Source organism: Pristis pectinata, chromosome 2, assembly GCF_009764475.1.
Source record: "Pristis pectinata isolate sPriPec2 chromosome 2, sPriPec2.1.pri, whole genome shotgun sequence".
NCBI lineage: Eukaryota > Metazoa > Chordata > Chondrichthyes > Rhinopristiformes > Pristidae > Pristis > Pristis pectinata.
In genome coordinates this window covers 137,257,066-137,279,457 of record NC_067406.1, presented here as the reverse complement: position 1 = coordinate 137,279,457, position 22,392 = coordinate 137,257,066, and the positions used below count along the sequence as shown (strand labels likewise).

General features: G+C 42.0%; 1 protein-coding gene across 3 annotated transcripts in view; it reads right to left on the bottom strand.

Annotated features, from left to right (window-relative positions):
- The window catches only part of ccser1 (coiled-coil serine-rich protein 1), a 1,189,492-nt gene that overhangs the window by 542,621 nt on the left and 624,479 nt on the right, over window positions 1-22,392 (bottom strand). For all 3 annotated transcript variants that reach the window (XM_052043574.1, XM_052043589.1, XM_052043581.1), the window contains one exon: window positions 12,561-12,638. In XM_052043574.1, the coding sequence (XP_051899534.1) occupies window positions 12,561-12,638 (78 nt within the window). The remainder of the gene's footprint in view (window positions 1-12,560; window positions 12,639-22,392) is intronic.

Genomic DNA, 22,392 nt, shown 5'->3' with positions numbered 1-22,392 from the left:
GACCATCCTTATTAAGACTTCTTTGATGGCAGGAAGATATCACAGGCTGTGATAAAGCACATTGTTTTCAGTTTGCAGAGTACATTTCATCTTTCAAAACCCACCACAATTTAATTCAGGGAAAATCAACCTTCACTGAGTTGCAAACACTTGCCTCATACTGTGAAACAAATTCATTTATGTGATATGGTTCACTTCGTTTGTGCCAGCAGGTTGCTGTGTAGGTCACCTGAATTCAGTGAACATGGAATGTCAATGTTTCTTCCTTGCTGCAGGAATAACTTCAGTCAGTTCCCTAATATTAATATGTTAGCAGCTGCTTGACAAGGACTGAAAACAAATTGTATCCTTATTAACCTTTGTTTTCACAGTTCATGAATGAGGTGAGGGCTCTTAAAAGCAATACGGAAATTAATAATTAACAAAGGTGCCAAGGACCACGAAATACAACTGCTCACTTTAACCCTTCACATTCATTTCTCTAAACCTTTTTGATTTGCTCCTTCCTCATTTAGCTGAGGGCAGCAGTGTGAAGAGGAACAGATAAAAGTCAACGAAAGGTGTAATGCAATTTGCATTTGCTGAACAGATTTTTCTCCTCAAAGGTGCTTGACAGGAAGCAGGAGAGAGCCCAGTTCTAGTGGCAACTCAGCTCATGTTTTACTTTCTGTTGACTTGCAATGATTTTCTGTGTGGACTGTGATCACCTGGGTTTCCTCTGGGTGCTCCGGTTTCCTCCCATATCCCAAAGACATATGGGGCAGTAGGTTAATTAGCCACTATAAATTGCTCCAAGTGTGCAAGTGAATGGTAGAATCTGAGAGGAGTTGACAGAGCGTAGGGAGAATGGAATGAATGTAATATAAATGGGTAGTTGATGGTTGGTATGGACTCGATGGGCTGAAGGATCTGTTTCTGTGCTGTCTCACTCCATGATTCTCTGACCCTCTCCAGTGCCATCGTATCCTTCCTGTAGTATGGTGACCAGGCTGTGGCTTAACTAGTGTTTTATACAATTCAAACTTGCTCTTGGCAATAACAGAGCAACTATGCAATGATCCTATCCCTTGGGTTAGGCTGGGATCCACCACATTAGTCTGTGGTGTTCTACACCACCCACAAATGCTGAACAGAATGGGATGTCAAGAGTTTTAGGCTTAAAGTCTGAGATGTTTACCTTGTGATTCAACGAGTAAGAATCCTGTGTCCTGTATTTCAGCCCTTCCCTAAACTGGATGAGCCAGCTCCAGCTAGATGGGTAATAGGTTATATGCATGACCTATAGTCTAGGAGGTTTGAAAAGGCACCAGAACACTTGATGCTACTTAGCTGAGATGCAAGCTACACTTGTGGATGGCACACTGGCACAGCTAGAACAATACCAGAGACTCAGGTTCGATCATAACCTCGGGTGCTGTCTGTGTGGAGTTTGCATGTTCTCCCTGTAATCACGTAGGTTGTCTCCGGGTGCTCCAGTTTCCTCCCACATCCCAAAAATGTTCAGGTTGGAGGGTGAATTGGCCATTATAAATTGCCCTTTGCTTGTTGGTGAGAGGTAGAATCTAGGGGGGAGTTGATGAGAATGTGGGGAGTATTTAAAAAATGGGATTAAGGTAGGATTGGTGTAAATGGATGGTCGGTGCAGACTCAATGGGCCAAAGGGCCTGTTTCTGTGCTGTATCCCTCTATGTACTTGTGAGGTTTGACTGGGACCACCATCCTCCAAACTCAATGACCTTTCTACTTCATGCAGATTATTGGTAAAATTAAAGTTCTGAACAGGAACCATAAAGTGTCAGAAGTGTTGCAGGGGATAAGGCAGAACCAAAATGACCTTACGCACAGCAAACTTGCTCTCACTTTGAAGGTTAACTTTGCCTTTTAGGCCCCAGTTCCCAAATCAATGCCACTGTGTTTGAAATAAAATTACAGAGGAAGGGAGAAACAGCATACATAAAATTCAAAACTGCAGTTGCTGGAAATCTGAAATAAAAACAAAAGATATTGGAAACACTTGGTAACTTAGTCAGCATCTGTGTAAACAGAAACGGAGTTAATATTTCAGGTTGAAGATGCTTCATTAGACTACCTGAAGCAACAACTCTGTCCCTCTTTCCACAAAAGCTGTCTGAACTGCAGAGTGCTTCCAGCATTCTCTGCTTTTATTAATGCACGTTGGACAAGACAGAGAAGAACTCCTCTTACTTCATGAACATCACTAGATCTTCTATGTGCAACCACAAGGACATTCAGGGTGAGAGTATAATATCTCATCCAAAAGAGTGCAGCACTGAAGTGTCAGCGTTAATCGCAGATTGGGGATCAAAATCATCCTCTTCTCTCTCAAAGGCAAAATTACAGCACTAACTGAAGTTCTTTTTTAAAGAAGAATTCAGTTTTGCAACAAATGTTCTTCAACCTCAATACGTGAACGGAATTGGGCCTGAGAAAGTGAAAGTTAAGCAGGATTTGATGTTAGGCAAGTTAATTTCAACTGATTTTCTTCTGTTTTAATTAAATCCCCATGCTTTTATGCAGCCCAAATGCCACACAAACAACTCTGGGTGTTTATCTAAGTACCTTGCAGCAGCTTATTTGGCATACTGTCACCCTTAATGTTATTGCATAACCAAGTGAAATGGGGGCACTATCTAGGGCAATCCAAAATAATATTGTCATAGAAATGCAAAAGTCTGTTATTGTCCAGAAGAACATGTCTGCTGCAGTTCCATTAAATCTGATGCTCCAGGACCTCATGCTGATGTCATTAGAAACTCCTTAGGGTGTTAAACATGGCCAGTATTCAGGTTACTGGTGGTGTATAAATAGACACAATGAACATGAGGGGTTGTCAAGTGCGGGAGGATAAATGAGAGAACTATTAGAGCACTCCCTAAATGCACCTTCTGCAGTGTGATATGGAATGTTCGCTTCCATTACCCACACTGCTGGTTTGTTCTACATTGGGAATTCGCATCTAACTGTGCTAATTATAGACGTGGGAACATACAGTCAAGGATAACAACTTTCTGCAGTCTCCCAAACTAGGACACTCAGGACAAAGCTCATCCCGGCTAACTTTCAAGCTGATTTACGATCAAATCTTACCCCAGCAATGCCCTCACATTCTGTAAAATAGTCTTTGCTGTCCAAAACTATATGAATTTTCTCGCTGTTACCATTGGGTAGGAGGTACAGTAGCCTGAAGTCCCACACCACCAGGTTCAAGAACAGCTCCTTCCCTTCAACCATTTGGTTCTTGAACCAACCAGTAAAACCCTAATCACTGCAGTTTAGCAACTCTGTGACTACCTTGATCACTTTGCACAAAAAATGTTCCTCCAATTATGTTCTTTCTTGTAAAAGTTGTGTACAATTTATGTTCAATTTATGTTTTTCTTGTGAATGCTGCTTATCTGATGCTATGTGCCTCTGATGCTGCTGCAAGTAGTGATAAGGGTTTTGCTGGTTGTTTCAAGAAATGAATGGTTGAAGGGAAGTAGCTGTTCCTGAACCTGCTGGTGCGAGACTTCAGGCTTCTGTACCTCCTGCCCAATGGCAGCCGTGAGAAAATGACATGGCCCGGATGGTGGGATCTTTGATGACGGATGTTGCCTTCTTGAGGCAGTGCCTCCTGCAGATACTATCGATGGTGGGGAGGAATGTGCCCATGACGTACTGGGCTGAGTCCACGACTCTCTGCAGCTTCTTATGTTCCTGCACATTCAAGTTGCTGTACCAGACCCTGATGCAACTGTACATCTGTAGAAGTTTGTAAGGGTGTTCAGTGACAAGCCGAAAATCCTTAAACTCCTAAGAAAGAAAAGACGTTGGTGCGCTTTCCTTATGACTGCATCTATATGCTGGGCCCAGGACAGGTCATCCGATATGTTAACTCCAATAAGTTGTCTCCAGCAGCCTTTCTGGGTCTCTCCCTATTCATTGAGTGAGGAAGTTTCCTCTCTTTGACTATCTTGGTGATCAACTGAAGACATCCTCCCTGCAAATGGAATCATGCTCTTGGTGTCCAGACTGCTGTGCCTCAGCATGTAGAAGTCTTGAGGCAGAAAAATGACCTGCTGCCTCACAGCTCCAGCGATCCAGGTTGTACAGAGTTTGCAATTCTCCCTGTGACCGCATGGCTTTCTCTGGACGCTCCAGTTTCCTCCCACGTTGCAAAGACATGCGAGTTGGCAGGTTAATTGGCTGCTGTAAATAACCTCTTATGAGTGGGTGAGTAGTAGAATCTGTGGGGAGTTGATGGGATTGTGGAGAGAATAAAATGGGATTTGTGTAATGGAGACACAAGAGACTGCTGATGCTGGAATCTGGAGCAAAAAACAAACTGCTGGAGGAACTCAGCCTATCAGACAGCATCTGTAGAGGGAACTGGACAGTCAATGTTTTGGGTTGAGACTGTTTCAAAGTTGTATGAATCCAGGACTATGTGTGTGAACTAGCCACTAAATTACCACGAGTGTGTAGATAAGTGGTAGAATTGGGGGAGGGGTGGGTAGTGGGTGGGGAGGTGGTTGATGGGAGTATGGGAAGAATAAAATGTAATTAGTGTGGGATTAGCGTAGAACTGGGTGCTTGGTGTACGGCACGTACTCAATAGACCTTGGTCGCATATTGTATGACTCAGACAATGGTGGCTTCCAGCCCTACTCCAAAGGCTTGATTGTAAAGCTCTGGGCTTGCTGCTCCAGTGCAGTGCCGTGAGAGCTCCACTTTTAGATACAATGATAAGACAAGGTCCTGCCTGCTTTTCCTGGTGGATAAAAAGATTCCATGACTCTCTTTCAAAACCACAGGAGAGTTCACTCTGGTGTCCTGGCTTATTTTTATCCCACAACTAACACCTAAAAAATTGATTTAAAGGTGATTAAAAAATCACGACGTGACCTTTCTCCGCCATGAGTCGTTGGATAATAATGGTGAGTTTATCAAACTTGCCACTGTTATACCAATGAATTCCAGCCCCTAGTGCAATTTAAGAGACTCTTGAAGTTGTATATCCATTCTGAACACATTATGTTTGGTTCATCATTATTCAACATAGATTTTGGCAAATATGGCAGTTTCTGGTTAGGATAAGGGTGATCCAATGAATTTGGATTTCCAGGAAGGATTTGATGAGGTGCCAGGCAAGAGGATATTGGCATGAATTTGCGATTGGTAAACTGTCAGAGAGCAGAGAGCAGGACAAACAGGTCATTTTTAGGTTGGGAGATTGGTAATTGGTGATTAGTTTATTATTATCACATGTACTGAGGTACAGTGCGAAGCTTTTATTTCCAAGCCATCCAGACTGATCATTTCATACATAAGTACATTGAGGTAGTACAAAAGGAACAACAATAATGGAATGCAGAATATAGTGTTACAGAGAAAGTGCATTGCAGGTAGACAAATAAAGTGCAAGGGCCATGACAAGGTAGATTGAGAGATCAGGAGTTCTTTATCATAGAATTATAGAACCATAGAATGGTACAGCACAATATAGGCCCTTCGTCCCACAATGTTGTGCCGACCTTTAAACCTCGCCTAAGACTACCTAACCCCTTCCTCCCACATATCCCTCTATTTTCAATTCCTCCATATGCTTATCTAGCAATCTCTTGAATTTGACCAATGTACCTGCCTCCACCATCGCCCCAGGCAGCACATTCCATGCCCCAACCACTCTCTGGGTGAAAAACCCCCCTCTGATATCTCCCTTGAACTTCCCACCCATTACTTTAAAGCCATGTCCTCTTGTATTGAGCATTGGTGTCCTGAGAAAGAGGTGCTGGCTGTCCACTCTATCTATTCCTCTTAATATTTTGTACACATCTATCATGTCTCCTCTCATCCTCCTTCTCTCCAAAGAGTAAAGCCCTAGCTCCCTTAGTCTCTCCTCATAATGCTTATTCTCTGAACCAGGGAGCATCCTGGTAAATCTCCTCTGCACCCTTTCCAACGCTTCCACATCCTTCCTATAACGAGGCCACCAGAACTGGACACGGTACTCTAAGTGTGGTCTAACCAGAGTTTTGTAGAGCTGCATCATTACCTCGTGGCTCTTGAACTCAATCCCACGATTTATGAATGCTAACATCCCATAAGCTTTCTTAACTACCCTGTGAAGCAACTTTCAGGGATCTGTGGATATGGACCCCCAGATCCCTCTGCTCCTCCACACTACCCAGAATCCTGCCATTAACTTTGTACTTTGCCTTGGAGTTTGTCCTTCCAAAGTGTACCACCTCACACTTCTCCGGACTGAACTCCATCTGCCACTTCTCAGCCCAGCTCTGCATCCTATCAATGCCCCTCTGCAATCTTCGACAATCCTTCACACTATCCACAACACCACCAACCTTTGTGTCGTCTGCATATAAGAGGTCGGTCCAAGAGTCTTACAACAGTGTAGTCGATGCTTTGCGTCAAAACCCTGCATCAGTACTGAGAGCAGAGAGGAAAGATAATCAGTATAGAGAGGAGAGGGAGATTCATGAGACACAGACCAGGAGGTGATTAGTGGACTGAGGAGGGGTGAAGGATATCTGGTGGATGGAGCCAGGTAGGAGAGGGGAGAGGTGGAGTTGGAAAGCAGAGGCAGGTGGGTGATAGGTGAAGGCGGACAGAAAAAGAGGACAGATGGTTGGTGGAATGGTGGGTTTGTAATGAAAGGAGATATTAAACAGACTGGGCCTAAATCCTTTTCCGTTCAGAAGAATGAAAGGTGATCTAATTGAAACGTGTAATCGGTAATTAGTTTATTATTGTTACATGTACTGAGATACAGTGAAAAGCTTTTGTGTGTGTCCCATCCAGACAGATCGTTCAAAACATAAGTACATCGGGAAAAGCAACAACAGAATGCAGAATATAGGGTTACAGTTACAGAGGAAGTGCAGTGCGGATAAATGAGGTGCAAGGGCCATGATAAGGTAGATTAGAAATCAAGGGTTCATCTGTGCTGCACAAGAGGTCCATTCAAGAGTCTGAAAATGGTGCAATAGAAGCTGTCCTTGAGCCTGATAGTGCATGCTTTCAAGCTTTTGTATTTTCTGCCTGATGGAAGGAGGGAGAAGAGAGAATGTTCTTTAAGAGCTTAAGAGGATGTTTACTCTGGCTGGGGTGTCTGCAAATGTGGGTCACAGTCCCGTAAAGTTTGGGCATTCTGCAATAACATGAGAAGGATACCTTCACTCAGTGAATCTTTGGAATCCTCTAGCTAAAAGGCCTCGGGAGGCTGAGTTGTTGAATATATTCAAGACAGATGCTGGTATATTCTTGGATATCAGGAGGATAAAAAGATATGGGCCTGGTTGTGGTGAGGCAGAAAATCTGCCTTGTTCTTATTGAACAAAAGAGAAGCATCTTCAAATAGCCTCCTCCAGCTTTTAGTCTTAATGTTCGTTTGTCATGAAATGTGTATTGTTCTCCCTCTTTGGATTGCAGAGTGCCCTATCGATTTGCAACGAGAGAGCTGGATCCTCAAAGAAGCATTCGTGGCCCAAACACATATATACATTAGCATGCACAGAAACCTACAGATATAGACACTCATTCAGACAAACATGAACCTACACAAATGTAATGGCACAGATTTTGAGGTTATGAAAAGGGCAGGGCTTTACCAGCACCACTTGGAGCGAACCAGTGGTCTAAGAATAGTAAGTGCAGTTCCATGTCCATCAAGGCAGGGTCCATGATGATGAGCCAAGGAAGCAAAATACTTAAGACCATAGCACAAGGGGCAAACAGGTGCATAATGGAAGTATAAGAGGTAAAAGAATATGAAGACAGCTGAAAAAACAGCAGTAATCATCTCATACTCTTGCAACTTCAGGACAACAAAATGATACTCGAATTCTCGGTTGTATTGAAATAATTAATAGATACCATAATTGCAAATTCTCTCAATGCACACTTTTGATCTCTCATCGATTTAACTTACAATTAGCCCTAAATCAAATCACTGAGTGATCAAAAATTCATCTTTGGATTAACATAACCCATCTATTTTTACAAGGCAGGGAGCCTCAGCATGGTACCTCTGCGCTCTAGGTACCAGAGCTGCGTCAGCTCTATGGGACTGTGTCTCCAACCTTAGCATTTCACTGCCAAGTTAGCTCCCTCAATACCAATGTGTTCATCTGCTTCAATAAAGTTGCTATGAATAAATTATGCATGCACATGTCTACCTGAATATAGATGCAGAATAACTCATTCTATCCATTGTTAATCAGTTTACCAGAATACTTACTTAAAAGAAGTATGAACTGTGGTTATTACTTATTTAGATAAATGCCATTTTCATGTCCTTTGAATATTCTCAGGACTGCTTTGAAACAGAGAAAAATAAATAATTTAATTTAAGTAATTGGAAACTCCATTGTTTAACATTCCTTTTCAACATGTTTCCAGAGGGTTTCGAATGCCAAGGAGATTTTTGGAATTGATTTTGTGATTGGCACAGCTTTCACCTCAATCTTCCCCTCCAGGTTAATGCTGATGTCATTCCCTGAAGTTCAGGAGATTACTTAATAAAAGTTTTCAACAGCAGTTGAGAGAAACTGTTCAGTTGCAGGAGTCGTGGACTAGAGGGCAGAGTCTATAAATTGAAGTGAGACTTTTCGGGAGTGAAGTAATACTTCTATAAGCAGAGGGTAGTAGAAATCTAAAAATCTGCAAATGGCAACTGATGCCAGATCAATTATCAATTTCAAATAGATTTTTGACAGTCAAAGTTATTGAGGGATATGGGAGAAAATGAGGATTATGAAGTTAGGTCCCTAGTCATTGGCAGTCTTATCGAATGGCAGAATCCACAATTACCAGAGTGTTAAAACTAGTCTCTGGAGTACTGCAATCAGTTCTGGTCACCCCATTGTAGGAAGGATATGGAGGCTTTGGAGAGGGTGCAGAAGGAGGTTTACCAGAATGCTGCCTGGTTTGAGGGAATGTATTATAAGGAGAGGTTGCACAAACTAGGGTTGTTTTCTCTGGAGCAGCAGAGGCTGAGGGGAGACCTGATAGAAGTTTATAAAATTAAGAGAGGCATGGATAGATTTGGCAGCCGGTATCTTTTTCCCACGGTGGAAACATTTAATACCAGTGAGCATACGTTTAAGATGAGAAGCGGTAATTTCAAAGGAAATGTGCAGGGCAAGTTTTTTTTAAACACAGAGAGTGGTGGGTGCCTGGAATGCACTGCCAGGGGTGGTGGTGGAGGCAAATACCACAGAAGTGTTTAAGGAGCTCTTAGACAGGCACATGAAGGTGCAGAGAATGGAGGGGTATGGACCTTGTATAGGCAGAAGAGATTAGTTTAGTTTGGCATTTAATTACGAGTTTAATTTGTTCAGCACAACATCATGGGCAAAAGGACCTGTATCTGTGCTGAACTGTTCGATGTTCCATGTGAGTGTTGATGGGAAAATCTAGACTGTACACTACCTACAAATACTCAAGAGGTCAGCCAGCTTCTGTGAAGAGAGAAACCAAGTAATTTTTTGTTTCGACTTTTGATCTTTAATAATAGCTGGTCCTTCTGGTGAAACTACGTTAATTCAAAACATTAACAGAGCATTTTCTTATCACTGTCACTGCCTGACACATTGAGTGTTTCCATCGATTCCTAGTTTTATTTCGGAGGTTCAGGCTCTGCAGTATTTTACTTTTGATTACCACACAACCCTGTTCTCCTGTTAGGCAATGCTTGTGGAAGTGGGTTGGAATTTTCAGCAGCAAACCTGCCAGTTGTGAGACGATTGGAGGAGGAAGGTGTTTTCCAGTGTCTGGGAAATAAAGATATTATGATATCGTGGTTGTGCTGCTTCGGAAATCTCATCAAAGAATTCTCTATTTTCACTCAGTGCTGTGGATACAATCCTTGTAAAACGATATGGTTCTTTATGACTGTAACATGTTTTAAATATATTTCATTTACATGTATAAAAATGTATACATTAGAATATTACTCTACCTCAATTTGTTTTCACTCATCATTCAAAGTCATTCATTAAGGTCTAACTATTTTTAACACTGGTCAATAACAATTATTGGGCCATGTAACTCACTGGTTTAATGTAAATGAAACACATAAAAATTATTGCTACTTTATTGTATTGTGCACCTGATATGCATGCATTGGCATTTAATCAAAATAATCATCATATTCTGACCCGCTTTCAGGCTCCCACGATGTGCCTTAGAGGGAGGTTTCATATCCCACACCAGAGGCTTGAGGAGAGAAATTTCAGTTAACCCTCCAGTGAAACATTACAGGAATGCTGCAGAGTTAGAGGTTGTGTGTTTAGGATGAGACATAAAACTGAGACTCCATCTGCTCTCTCAGAAAGATGATTTGGACACCAAGGTACCATGTTGAACCAGAGTAATGGAGTTATCCCTGGAATCCTGACCAACTTTTATCGTATTGTACATGGGAGTTTGTGATATGCAAATTCATTGTGATGACATCATTGGCCAGAATGTGCTGTGGATTATTCTGAAAGGGACACAAAAAGTCCGGTAGAGGTTAGTGTAACGCTATTGCAGCACCAGCGACCCGGGTTCAATTCCGGCCGCTGTCTGTAAAGAGCTTGTACATTCTCCCCATGTCTACGTGGGTTTCCCCTGGGTGCTCTGGTTTCCTCCCACATTCCAAAGACGTACAAGTTAGGAGTTGTGGACATGCTATGATGGCACCGGAAGAGTGGCGACACTTGTGGGCTGCCCCCAGCACCTTCTCAGTAACGCAAAAAGATGCATTTCACTGTGTTTCGATGTACATGTGACTAAGAAATAAACATCTTATCTTACATCTTGTAGGTCTTTCTCTCTCGCTCTCTCTCTCTCTCTCTCTCTCTCTCTCTCACATTGGTTCAGACCATTCAAAAATATCTGTCATGGAAACCAGCCTCCCTTCCATTGACTCTGTCTACACATCTACACTTCCCGTTGCCTCAGGAAAGCAGCCAACATAATGAAAGACCCCTCTCCCTTTCCATCTGCAGAAGATATAAAAGCTTGAAAACACACACCACCAGGCTCAAGGACAGCTTCTATCCCATTGTTATAAGGTTCTTGAACATTAGCAATGAACACTTGACCTCACAATATTCATCATGGCCCTTGCACCTTATTGCCTACCTGCACTGCACTTTCTCTGTAACTGTAACACTACATTCTGCATTCTGTTATTGCTTTTCCCTTGTACCACCTCAATGTCTTTATGTGATGAAATGATCTGTATGGATGGCATGAAAAACAAAGTTTTTCACTGTACCTCGATACATGTGACAAAAATAAACCAATTCCAACTCCAAGAGCATTGGATTGCTCTGGAAGGTCCTACAGAAATGCAGGTTTTCTTCTCTTTCTTATTGGTTCAGACTATTCAAAATATAATGCAGTAAGTTTTCAATGCAATTGTTTTAATTTACAGCTCATGTTCTCAGACAGCACATCTCTTCTCTCTGTAGGTGGCTGCTTGCTCTTTTCCTTGGGAAGTGAATTAAACGCTTGTCTTGCGCATCAGCCAAGAAATGTTAACTGTGAAATGCATCCCACTCAGAGACAAAAAACAGATGGAAATAAGACTCCAGAATCAACGTTTGTCAAGCCTGAGAAGAATTTTCTTCTCTTATGCTAATTTCCAGTTTGCAGAACTTTAAGCCAACTATCGGGATATCTTGCATTCACCATTAAACATTAACACTTTTCCTACGCTATTTGCGTCACGTGAGCTGAATTAATTTTATTAATTGATTCCAGTATTGACTGGACATCCATTTATCTGCTTTAAGTGGCTTGTTTCAAGAAAGGACATGCCACTTCCCATTAAATATCAAACCTTCAGCATAGTGTCTCCCAGTATATGCAAATTGTGAAGCTGAAATATTCCAATGACAGGTTTGCCTTCTGCAAGCCTGGCAATGTAAAATATTCTTCTACATTAAAATCTCCAATTGGACAAATGTCATCCCACTAGAAAGGTAAGAGCTTAATTTCCCCATTAAGGTGTTATCTTAAAGACTGTATGTCGAGTTCATATTAGGTATATTTGAGTTGTTCTACTGTACTTTAGGAAAAAGGCAAGATTGTGACACCATGAGAAATTATCCAGACAAAATACACATTCTTTGAAAATTCTATCATTGAAAATAATGTTACTTGCAAAGAGATCATCTCTGCTGCATCTTTCTTCCTTCAAGAAATCCTGAAGAGTTCAATGGCTAATCTACTCATTAAGTACGTACAGAAGCAATGAGGCATTCCTTCTCTTTACTTCCCTGCCCCTTCTGTCTCATCTAAAAAGCTACATTAAACTTAGATATTGAACTCAACCAATCCTGCACTTCCTTCAGGAATCCCTTTCAGCTAAGTGCACGATATTAGTTCAAGAACCACAGTCTCATCAACACTCGAGGATTTTGTCAGTCTTCTGATTTAAGGAGAATCCACTGTCACACCTGCAGTCTTAAGAAATGGGGTAGAAGATATTCATTCAAGAAGCTGCTTCAGAGTACCTCACCAATAGACAAGAGCGCTGTGCATCTTACCTTGAAAGGAAAGGGCATCTCGGTGACAGGACTGACGGGAAGTGAATGCGTGCTGCTGGCAGGACTCATCTCTGCACTCTGGGAAAAAAAGAAAGGACCATCAATATCATTTCAGGGCAAATTACGACAATGCAATCTTTCACTAAAACAAATTAATACTATTTCAATGAACAGCTTTGAAAAAAGAACAGGCAGAAGGATGGTGAGTTAAATTTTAATTTGTAAATTGGTTTATTATTGTCACTTGTACCGAGGTACAGTGAAAAACTTTGTTTTGTCTGCTGTCCATACAGATCAGTTCATCACATCAGTACATCGAGGTAGTACAAGGGAAAAGTGACAACACGATGCAGAATATAGTGTTACAGTTATAGAGCAGTGCAGGCAGACACTAAGGTGCGAGGCCATGACGAGGTAGATTGTGAGGTTGAGAGTCCATCTTATTGTACAAGAGGTCCATTCAATAGTCTTATAACAGCAGGATAGAAGCTGTCCTTGAGCCTGGTGGTACATGGTTTCAGGCTTTTGTGTCTTCTACCCAATGGGAGGGGGGAGAAGAGAGAATGTCCAGGTGGGTGGGGTCTTTGATTATGCTGGCTGCTTTAGCAAGGAAAAGAGAAGTATAGCCAGAATCCATGGAGGGGAGGCTGGTTTTCATTCATGATGTGCTGAGCTGTGTCCACACGCTCTGCAGTTTCACGCAGTCTTGGGCAAAGCAGTTGCCATACCAAGCCGTGATGGATCTAGATAGGATGCTTTCTATGGTGCACCAATAAAAATTGGTGAGGGTCAACGGGGACATTCCAAATTTCTTTAGCCTCCTGAGGAAGTAAAGGCACTGGTGCACTTTCTTGGCCATGGTGTCCACATGGTTGGACCAGGACAGGCTATTGTTGATGTTTACTCTCAAGTAGGACCAAAGTTTACAAACGTTACCATAGCTGGAGACAGAGATGGTCAAACAACATTGAAGGGGATTATTATATATGTGTCTTATTTGCAAATTATATTACATGCATTTATTATTTCTCCAACAATAGCATAAAAGAGAAAACCTCACCTTGGGACTAAGCATCTAACCTCATAGTTACCATAACTTTTTTAAAAATCTGCATTTTATTCAAGCTGTAAGATTTGGTTCAATTACTTGAAGTTAAATTTGGGGGGGGATTAACTCACACTTCTTGACTAATGGTCCAGACTCTGCCTCCTAATCCACTAATTTAACCCTCACACTGTCGAACCTCTTGGTGGAATTAGTCATCACATTGTGAGTGTTCCGCAAGAGTATTCTTGATTGAGTTTGAGCACACAACACTCAGTCAATCATATTTCACATATTTTCTGATGACAGAAAAGGAGACATTCGGCCCATCAAGTCTATGCCAGCTTTCAGAGCATTCTCATCGATTCCATTCTCCCACCTGTTTCCCTGTGATCTATTCTCTCTCACATGCTGCTCAACTCCCCTGATCCCTTTGCCTCCCACCTGCACTAGAGGTAATTTTCAGTAGCCAGTATGTCTTTGGGATGTGGGAGGAAACTGGAGCACCCAAGGGAAGACCGTCCAGGCCCCGCAGTGTCAGGACCCGAGGTCAGGAACCTGGGTCACTGGAGATGTGTGGCAGCAGCACCAACTCCTGTACACGACAACAGAAGACAAATCATCACTCCATCGATGCAAATCACCTCTTCAAAAAATGTGGCAGATAATATTTGTCATGTAAAAAAGAAGCATGTCAGAATTGAGATTCACTCTTGTTCTTAGATTACCAAACAATAACACCAGCTGTTTACAACTGATATGTTATTTTTTTTATTAATTTTTATTTAATAGATTTTATTGCAAGTTTAACTTCTGTTGAATGGTAAGTTTAAACAATCTGGGCTCAGAAATTAAAGTACATTTCATAATTCTGCGCTCAACAAATTGGAGGTTGCAGTTAATAGATCAGAGAACTGGAGGAAAATACATGACATTAAGACAGAATAAGTGTGTCGCTAGCTAAAATAAATGTCAAAATAGGCAAGTGAGAGGGAACACATCTTGGTAAGAAGAATATCACAGTCTTTACAAAATGGGACTTTGGGGGGTCAAGAAATTTGGGATTACAGGTTATGGCATGGTTCTGTTCCAGAGAACTGTTGGTATTCTAAACTGTTCAAAAGTCGGAAATGAACAACAGCAGTGTGTGGGAGAGGATCACAAGTAGAGCTGCAATGCGAGAGCGAGCAGGCACGGGAAGAGCAGCCTCCAGCAGGCCTCACTGGCTCAGTGAGTGAGCGAGTGAGTCTACTCAGCGCTCCCAGCTCTGCTTGGCTCCACCCAGCCCCCAGTTGTTGTGGCTCAGGGGTGAGGGGTGGCGAGAGAAGGCAGGGGAAAATGCCCTGTTCCCACCTGACAGAAGATGTCTGCAGCCCCGCAACAACCGGCAAATCCTTCCCACCAGTCTCCCAAACACTCATTCATATTACAAGGTGTCCATAAATTGGGCGCTCGTAACCAGGGAGGACCTGTACAGATACAGAAGTCACTGATATCGGGATGTAGAGCTCAAAGGATTTATGCATTAGGAAAACAATATGGTTCGGCTCTTTTCTCTCAGAAAGAGAAGACAATAGGGGAACCTGATAGCAGTCTTTATGAACGAGTTTGATAGAGGGAAGACTGGAACAGGGAGCCATAAATGTTAGATGGTAGCAAATAAATCCAAATGAGAATTCGGGGGTAGTTTAGAATGTAGTACTTGGATGTCACCAGTTAGTGTTTTAGAATGTAGTACTTGACACAAGAAGGAATGGTTCAGAAAGATAGCAATGGTGCATTTAAGTGAAGCAGGGTAAACATACAAGGAATTGAAGCATTTGTATGCACCATTCTGTAATATTTTGCAACATTTTGTTGTTTTGCACTCATCGATGTATTTATTATTACCACGTATACTGTTTACTCTGTGAGCTTCACGCAAGCAAGGACTTTCATTGCACCCTGGTGTATATGACAATAAACTAATCTGAATCTGAGTGAGACGGGAGGAGAAAGGCACATGTGGAGAATAAACTAACACAGCCCAGTGACTGAATGGCCTGTTTCCAGGCTATAAATGGTACTTGGTACAACACAAGACTGAAAAAGAATACAAGCAATCTTTCAATAAAATAAGTCAATGTAATCTGAATGAGCAGTTTTCAAAATAATAGCCAGAAGGATGTTTAGCTAAGAAGAGGACCAATGTCTACAAAGTTTATCATGGATGGAGATGAGCAAATGCAATGTAAAGAGGTTATGTTATTAGTGTGGTGTTTGCAGCAATATTTCAAATGATTATTATGTGCATTTATTATTTCTCCAGCACTTACACATGAGAGAAATCTTCCCCCTAGGATAATGCCTCATCTATTCATAATCAATATAAAGTAAACGTAATAGTGACTATGAATCTATTAAATTTGTTAAACATAGAACAGTGCAGCACAGAAACAGGTCTGTCGTCCCACAACATCTGTGCTAACCAAGGTGCCAATCCAAACTAATCCCTTCTGCCTGCACATGGTCAATATTCCTCCATTCCCTGCCTGCTCATGTGTCTGTCCAAATGCCTCTTAAACATTACTATTGTTTCTGCTTCCACTACTTCCCCTGGCAGTGTGTTCAGGCACCTATCTCTCTCTGTGTAAAAACTCGCCTCGTAAATCTCCTTTAAATTTTCCCCCTCTCGCCTTAAACCTATGTCCTCTAGTATTTGACATTTTCTACCCTGGGAAAAAATATACTGACTATCTACCCTATCTGTGACTGTCAGAAGTTTAGATACTTCTATCAGGTTGCCCTTCAGCCTCCAACATTCTATAGTCTGTCCAAGTTCTTCTTATAGATAATACACTCCAATCAAGGCAACATCCTGGTGAAGCTCTTCTGCACCCTCTCCAACGCATCCACATCCTTCTGTGATGGGGTGACCAGAACTGCACACAATACTCCAAATGTGGCCCAACCAAAGTTTTATACAGCTGCAGCATGACTTCCCGACTTTTATACTCAACACCCCAACCAATGAAGACAAGTATGCTGTCAAAGCTACACGCTTGGCTCACTGATGTCCTTGAGAGAAAGAAAACTGTTGTCCATGCCCAGTCTGGCCCATATCTGACTCTGGAACAATGAGGGTAATGTTTAATTGTCCTCTGAAGTGGCCCAACAAGTCATTCAGTTTAGGGAGAGATTAGACATGGGGAGCATTGCTAAGGATGTTCACATCCCATATAGGGATAAACTTAATGAAAATATCCCAAAGCAGTTAAACGCAGAAATGCAAAAGAAAACAAGATACCCAATCTGAGTAATTCACAGTTCAAGAATCCAGCATCAACAGCATTTAAGGGTCAAGGATATTTTGCATAAAGGTCCAACAGAAAATAAAAAGTGGACAAATATCAGCCATCTGCGGTAGTATGGAAAAGCAGAACTGTTTACTTCCATCATGCATTACAACTGGGCCACCCCACTTCAAGAGAACTTCATGACTGTGAAGATTTTCCAAGATCATAAAAATTATAGTGTAAAACTTCCTTTCCTCCAAACACCAGAATGATTGTCAAGATGCCTATAACCCTTCTGCTGCAAGATATATGAACCTGATCTATTCAAAGAATTATGCACTGGTTTGCTGCAAACCACTATTCTGGGACTGGTACTTTTTGTACAGGTTCCAGCTGATTTTGTTTGTACTGACTTCTTGCAAGTGCTCTCCTACAACTGGAGAGAGACCCACTAATGTGTGTTTATACATATACACAGCTTAGAGTCCATACTCGCAAAGCATTTAAATGCAGATACAAATGGAGGAAAGTAAAATGCATTACCTTGCCCAAGCTTCTCAGGGACATACTGACTATATTTTAAGACCTGGCTTGGTGATGCATAATGGCTAAATTCCATCTAGTGTCAAACACTTGGTGGTTTAAAGCCTTCTCCTGGGCATCCAACAGAGTGTTTAACCTTCTGTCAGAACTACATCGCAACCTTAGTGTTGTTGCAAAGTGCAAATTAAGTTGCAGCAGTAGCAAACTGTAGGTTGAGCAAACCATTCATTTTATTTTATATCAAAAATGAACTTTATTCAAAATAAAAAATATACCGGACATAGAACAGTATGACATAGGAACAGGCCTTTCGGCCTACAATGTTGTGCCGAACGAACTAAAACTAATAATTAAGCACCAAACTGAATTCATCCCTTCTGCCTATACATGGTCCATATCCCTCCATTCGCTGCACATCCATGTGCCTATTTAAGAGCCTCTTCAACACCTCTATCATATTTGCCTCCACCACCACCCCTGACAGCACATTCCAGGCACCCACCACGCTCTGCATAAAAAAAACTTGCCCCGCACAGCTCCTTTGAATTTACTCCTTCTCACCTTAAATGCATGCCCTCTAGCATTAGACATTTGGACCCTGGGATAAAGATACGAGTTTTCTTCTCGATCTATGCCTCTTATAATTTTATAAACTTCTATCAGGTCTCCCCTCAGCCTCCGTCACTGCAGAGAAAACAACTCAAGTTTGTCCAAACTCTCTTTCTAGCATGTGCCCTCTAATCCAGGCAGGATCCTGGTAAGCCTCTTCTGTACCCTCTCCAAAGCCTCCACATCCTTCCCATAATGGGGTGACCAGAATATACAAAAGAATAAACACAATGCAAAGCTCTTTGCATTCTACGTGTCATTTGGTCAATACATTCAGTAGTGTTAGCAGCAAGACATTAGTGCCAAAATAATAAGAGTCATAATCAAGCCAGCTAAGATTGAGAAATGAATTCTGCGCCCAAGCCACCAATTAAATCACACTCTTGCCTCAGGCTGAATCACACTGTTTGCAATCTCTCAATCCAAGGTGAATCTGATGTGATCTCCATTACAGAGGGGACCTTTTATTAGGCTGCTGTTTAGTTCCTTTGTCACCTCTAGCATTGCCTTCCTGTCCTTCAGCCAGATGTGAAGTGAACAGGTAGTTTCACGAAGAAGGCACACTAGCAGCTCTATTTCATTAGGAGTTTTAGGAGATTTGGTATGTGTTGTGTAAAATCGTTCTTTTAACTGTCTTAAGGATCAAAGACTCTGGACTCGAGCTTTGTAGACCAAAACTAGTTTAATCACAAAGGCAAACATGGGACAGAATGGATGGGAGCAGACACACGCTCACTCACGCACAGGATACCACGAAACACGAGAGGGGAATCGCAACTGGGGTAAAATACACACACACACACACAATAATACACACAAGCACACAAATAACAATATACAGCTTCAGAATATAACACTTCAATGCCCATCCCACACTAGCATTGGCCCTTAACGCTCCCTGAGTCTGACTGAAACGCTCCCTGACCATGTGGTGATGCACTCTTACCAATGATCTCTGCAGCGTTGTCTCACTACTCCTTGGGTCGTCAAAAGAGGAAGGGCTAGTGGACGCAGCCCTTTTTATGGTGCTAGGAGGCTGGGTGGAGCCTCACTGTTATGATTTGAATGAGCCAATGGTGTGGAAGTCAAAGACAAAGGTTCCTGCCACAGCCAATGGTCAAGCAGGTTCGGAGACAAAGGATACTGGTCAGGCAGGTTCAGATGCAAAAGGTACTCTCACACCTGAGAGGCGGGTGGAGCCACACCTTGATTGACAGTAGTATCACTTCCGATCAGAGGAGCAATGCTGTCCTCCGGTCAGCGGGGGTCAGTGTCATTACTGTCATGTGACAGCCATGTGGCTTTTTCACAACAGTATGTCACCAAAGGCTCTTGCAAATTTCTATAGATATATGGTGGAGAGCATTCGGACTGGTTGCATCACCTCCTGGCACAGAGGCTCCAACGCATAGGATCAAAAGAGGCTGTAGAGGGTTGTAGACTCAGCCAGCTCCATCATGGGCACAACCCTCCCCACCATCGAGGACTTGAGAACTTCTTCAAGAAGCGGTGCCTCAAGAGGGCAGCATCCATCATTAAGGACCCACACCATCTGGGACATGCCCTCTTCACGTTACTACCATCAAGGAGGAGGTACAGAAGCCTGAAGACCCACACTCAATGTTTTAGAAACAGCTTCTTCCCCTCCGCCATCAGATTTCTGAACGGTCCATGAACCCATGAACACTACCTCGTTGTTCCTCTTTTGCATTACTTATTTACTTTTGTAACTTATAGTAATTTTTGACTTGCACTGTACTGCTGCCGCAAAACAACAAATTTCACAACATATGTCAATGATAATAAACCTGATTCTGATTTATCTCAAACAATGAACCTCACAGTAGCAGTCCTGGCTGTGCTGGAAGGACAATCCATCCTCCAGCCTATCAGGATTCATTTGCCAAATTGGTGCTGAGGTATAATCTGTTTTGTACTGTAAACTCATCAAACTCCCCCAGTCTCTCAACCCTCATCATTCCCTCCACAGATACTTTCACTTCAGCTTGGCTTAGTGCATTACAAGTTCTGAGAACACTGTTCTGTACAACAACTTGAAGGGGAAGAAAATCAAAATAAAGTCAATTATTATTGTTGGTAACATAAAACGGAACAAATAAAAAAAAGAACACAGCTTGCACATCTCCAACTGGGAAAATCTTTCTTATAATCTTGACACATTCATTAACTATGTCAAGAAATAATTTATGAAGGGATTGCCTCTTTCTTTAGCGTTATGGGAGTAAATCAACAGTATTCAAACAATCATTGCTTTCCAACTTCAGGTCCTGCTTCAAATTGTCCATTTGAAATCAAAATTGCTTCTTTTTGGTGTGAAAGGGTCTCCAGAAATCATTGCCGGAGAGTAATTCTGCACTTCAATGTTCCCCGAGGAGAGAGCCTGACATCACAAGCAGTATCATCATTTCACCCACCTGCTCACCCACATCAAGAATTTTCATGATACAGGGTTTCAACCCAAAATGTTGACAATTCCTTTCCCCCCACAGATGCTGCTCAACCTGCTGAGTTCCTGCAGCAGATTGTTTGTTGCTCCAGATTCCAGCTTCTGCAATCTTTTGTGTGTCTCTCTCTTCTTCTACCAAAACTTTACCAAGTTTAATTTGCAACATTGCATGGAGATGCCTTTTATGTAGACACTGTAAAAAGACTTTGTTTGCTCTGCCAAATGCTTAGTGCATCAACTCTTCGATAAAACAGACTATTGTGAGTCCTGCCAAATGAACTTCCTTGCCTCCAATTTATTGGCTGTCAGTGCAACATATTGGCTGATATATCAGTGTCAACAATCACTCTGTAAACTCCATGCGACAATGAAAAGATCAGAAGGAATCATTTATGTGAGCTGGATCTTGCTGCCTAACACCAGCAATTCTGTTTGGAACCACAGGTGTTAACTATTTAAAAGGCATTAGGTCTGAGAATTACTTACATGTGCTGTTCAAAGAGGAAGTCTACGATTTACTGATAGACTTGTTGATATGAATGTGTCAGTTTACATTGTTGCTGGGTCCCATATGGAATCCAGTGATGAGCTCAGTTTTGGTAAATTGGTAAATTGGTTTAATATTGTCACATGTACTGAGGTACAGCTTAAAACCTTGTTTTGCATGCCATCCATACAGACCATTTCATTACAACAGTGCATTGAGGTAGTACAAGGGAAAACAACAACAGAATGCAGAATAAAGTCACAGTTACAGAGAAAGTGCAGTGCAGGCAGACAATAAGGTGCAAGGTCATAATGAGGTGGATTGTGAGGTCAAGAGTCCATCTTATTGTACTAGGGGACCATTCAACAGTCTTACAACAGCAGGACAGATGCTGAAAAGTGCTGTGGAGTATTACCTCTCAGATCCCACCACAGGTCAGACATCTGTAGGATGTGACACTCCTTAAACTTCAATAGGGATTATATGGCTGCAGCTCAGCAGACAACAATTATGTTACTGATTTCTAATTATTTTAATTTATGCTGATGTGTGCCTTCATGTTTTGCTCCATTCACATTTTATTATTTTTAAACATTTCTTCCAGTCTGTTACTTTTTAAATTATTTACTTCAATGTTAACAGTTTCTAAATGTCTCTGATTGTCAGAGACATTTATAAACTATTAAAAATCAAGCTCAGTCTTTGTGTCCAGCAAAGGTTAGGGTGGAAGTTTGCCAGCTGTCAAAGGCTATCGCAGGTGTTTCAGAGACAGGCACTTCACACAGTGCGGCCAAAGATAGAGTCATTGAGAGGTACAGCACAGAAACAGGCCATTCGGTCCACTGAGTCCGCACCACATAGGTATACTATTCCAACATTCATCTTCTTTTTATTCTCCCCACATTTTCATTAACTCCCCCAGATTCTACCAGCCACTTACACACTACGAGCAATTTACAGTGATCAATTAACCTACCAATCCACGCGTCTCTGGGATATTTGGTGACCAGTGGTGTTCCGCAGGGATCTGTTCTGGGACCCCTGCTCTTTGTGATTTTTATAAATGACTTGGATGAGGATGTGGAAGGGAGAGCTAATAAGTTTGTTGATGACACTAAGGTTGGTGGTGTTGTGGATAGTGTAGAAGGTTGCTGCAGATTACAACAGGATATTGATAGGATGCAGAGCTGGGATGAGAAGTGGCAGGTGGACTTCAACACTGAAAAGTGTGAAGTGATATACTTTGGAAGATCGAATTTGAAGGCAGAATGCAAGGTTAATGGCAGGACTCTTAGCAGTGTGGAGGAGCAGAGGGATCTTGGGGTCCACGTCCATAGATCCCTCAAGGTTGCCACACAGGTTGATAGGGTTGTTGGCCTTCATTAGTCAGGGTACTGAGTTCAAGA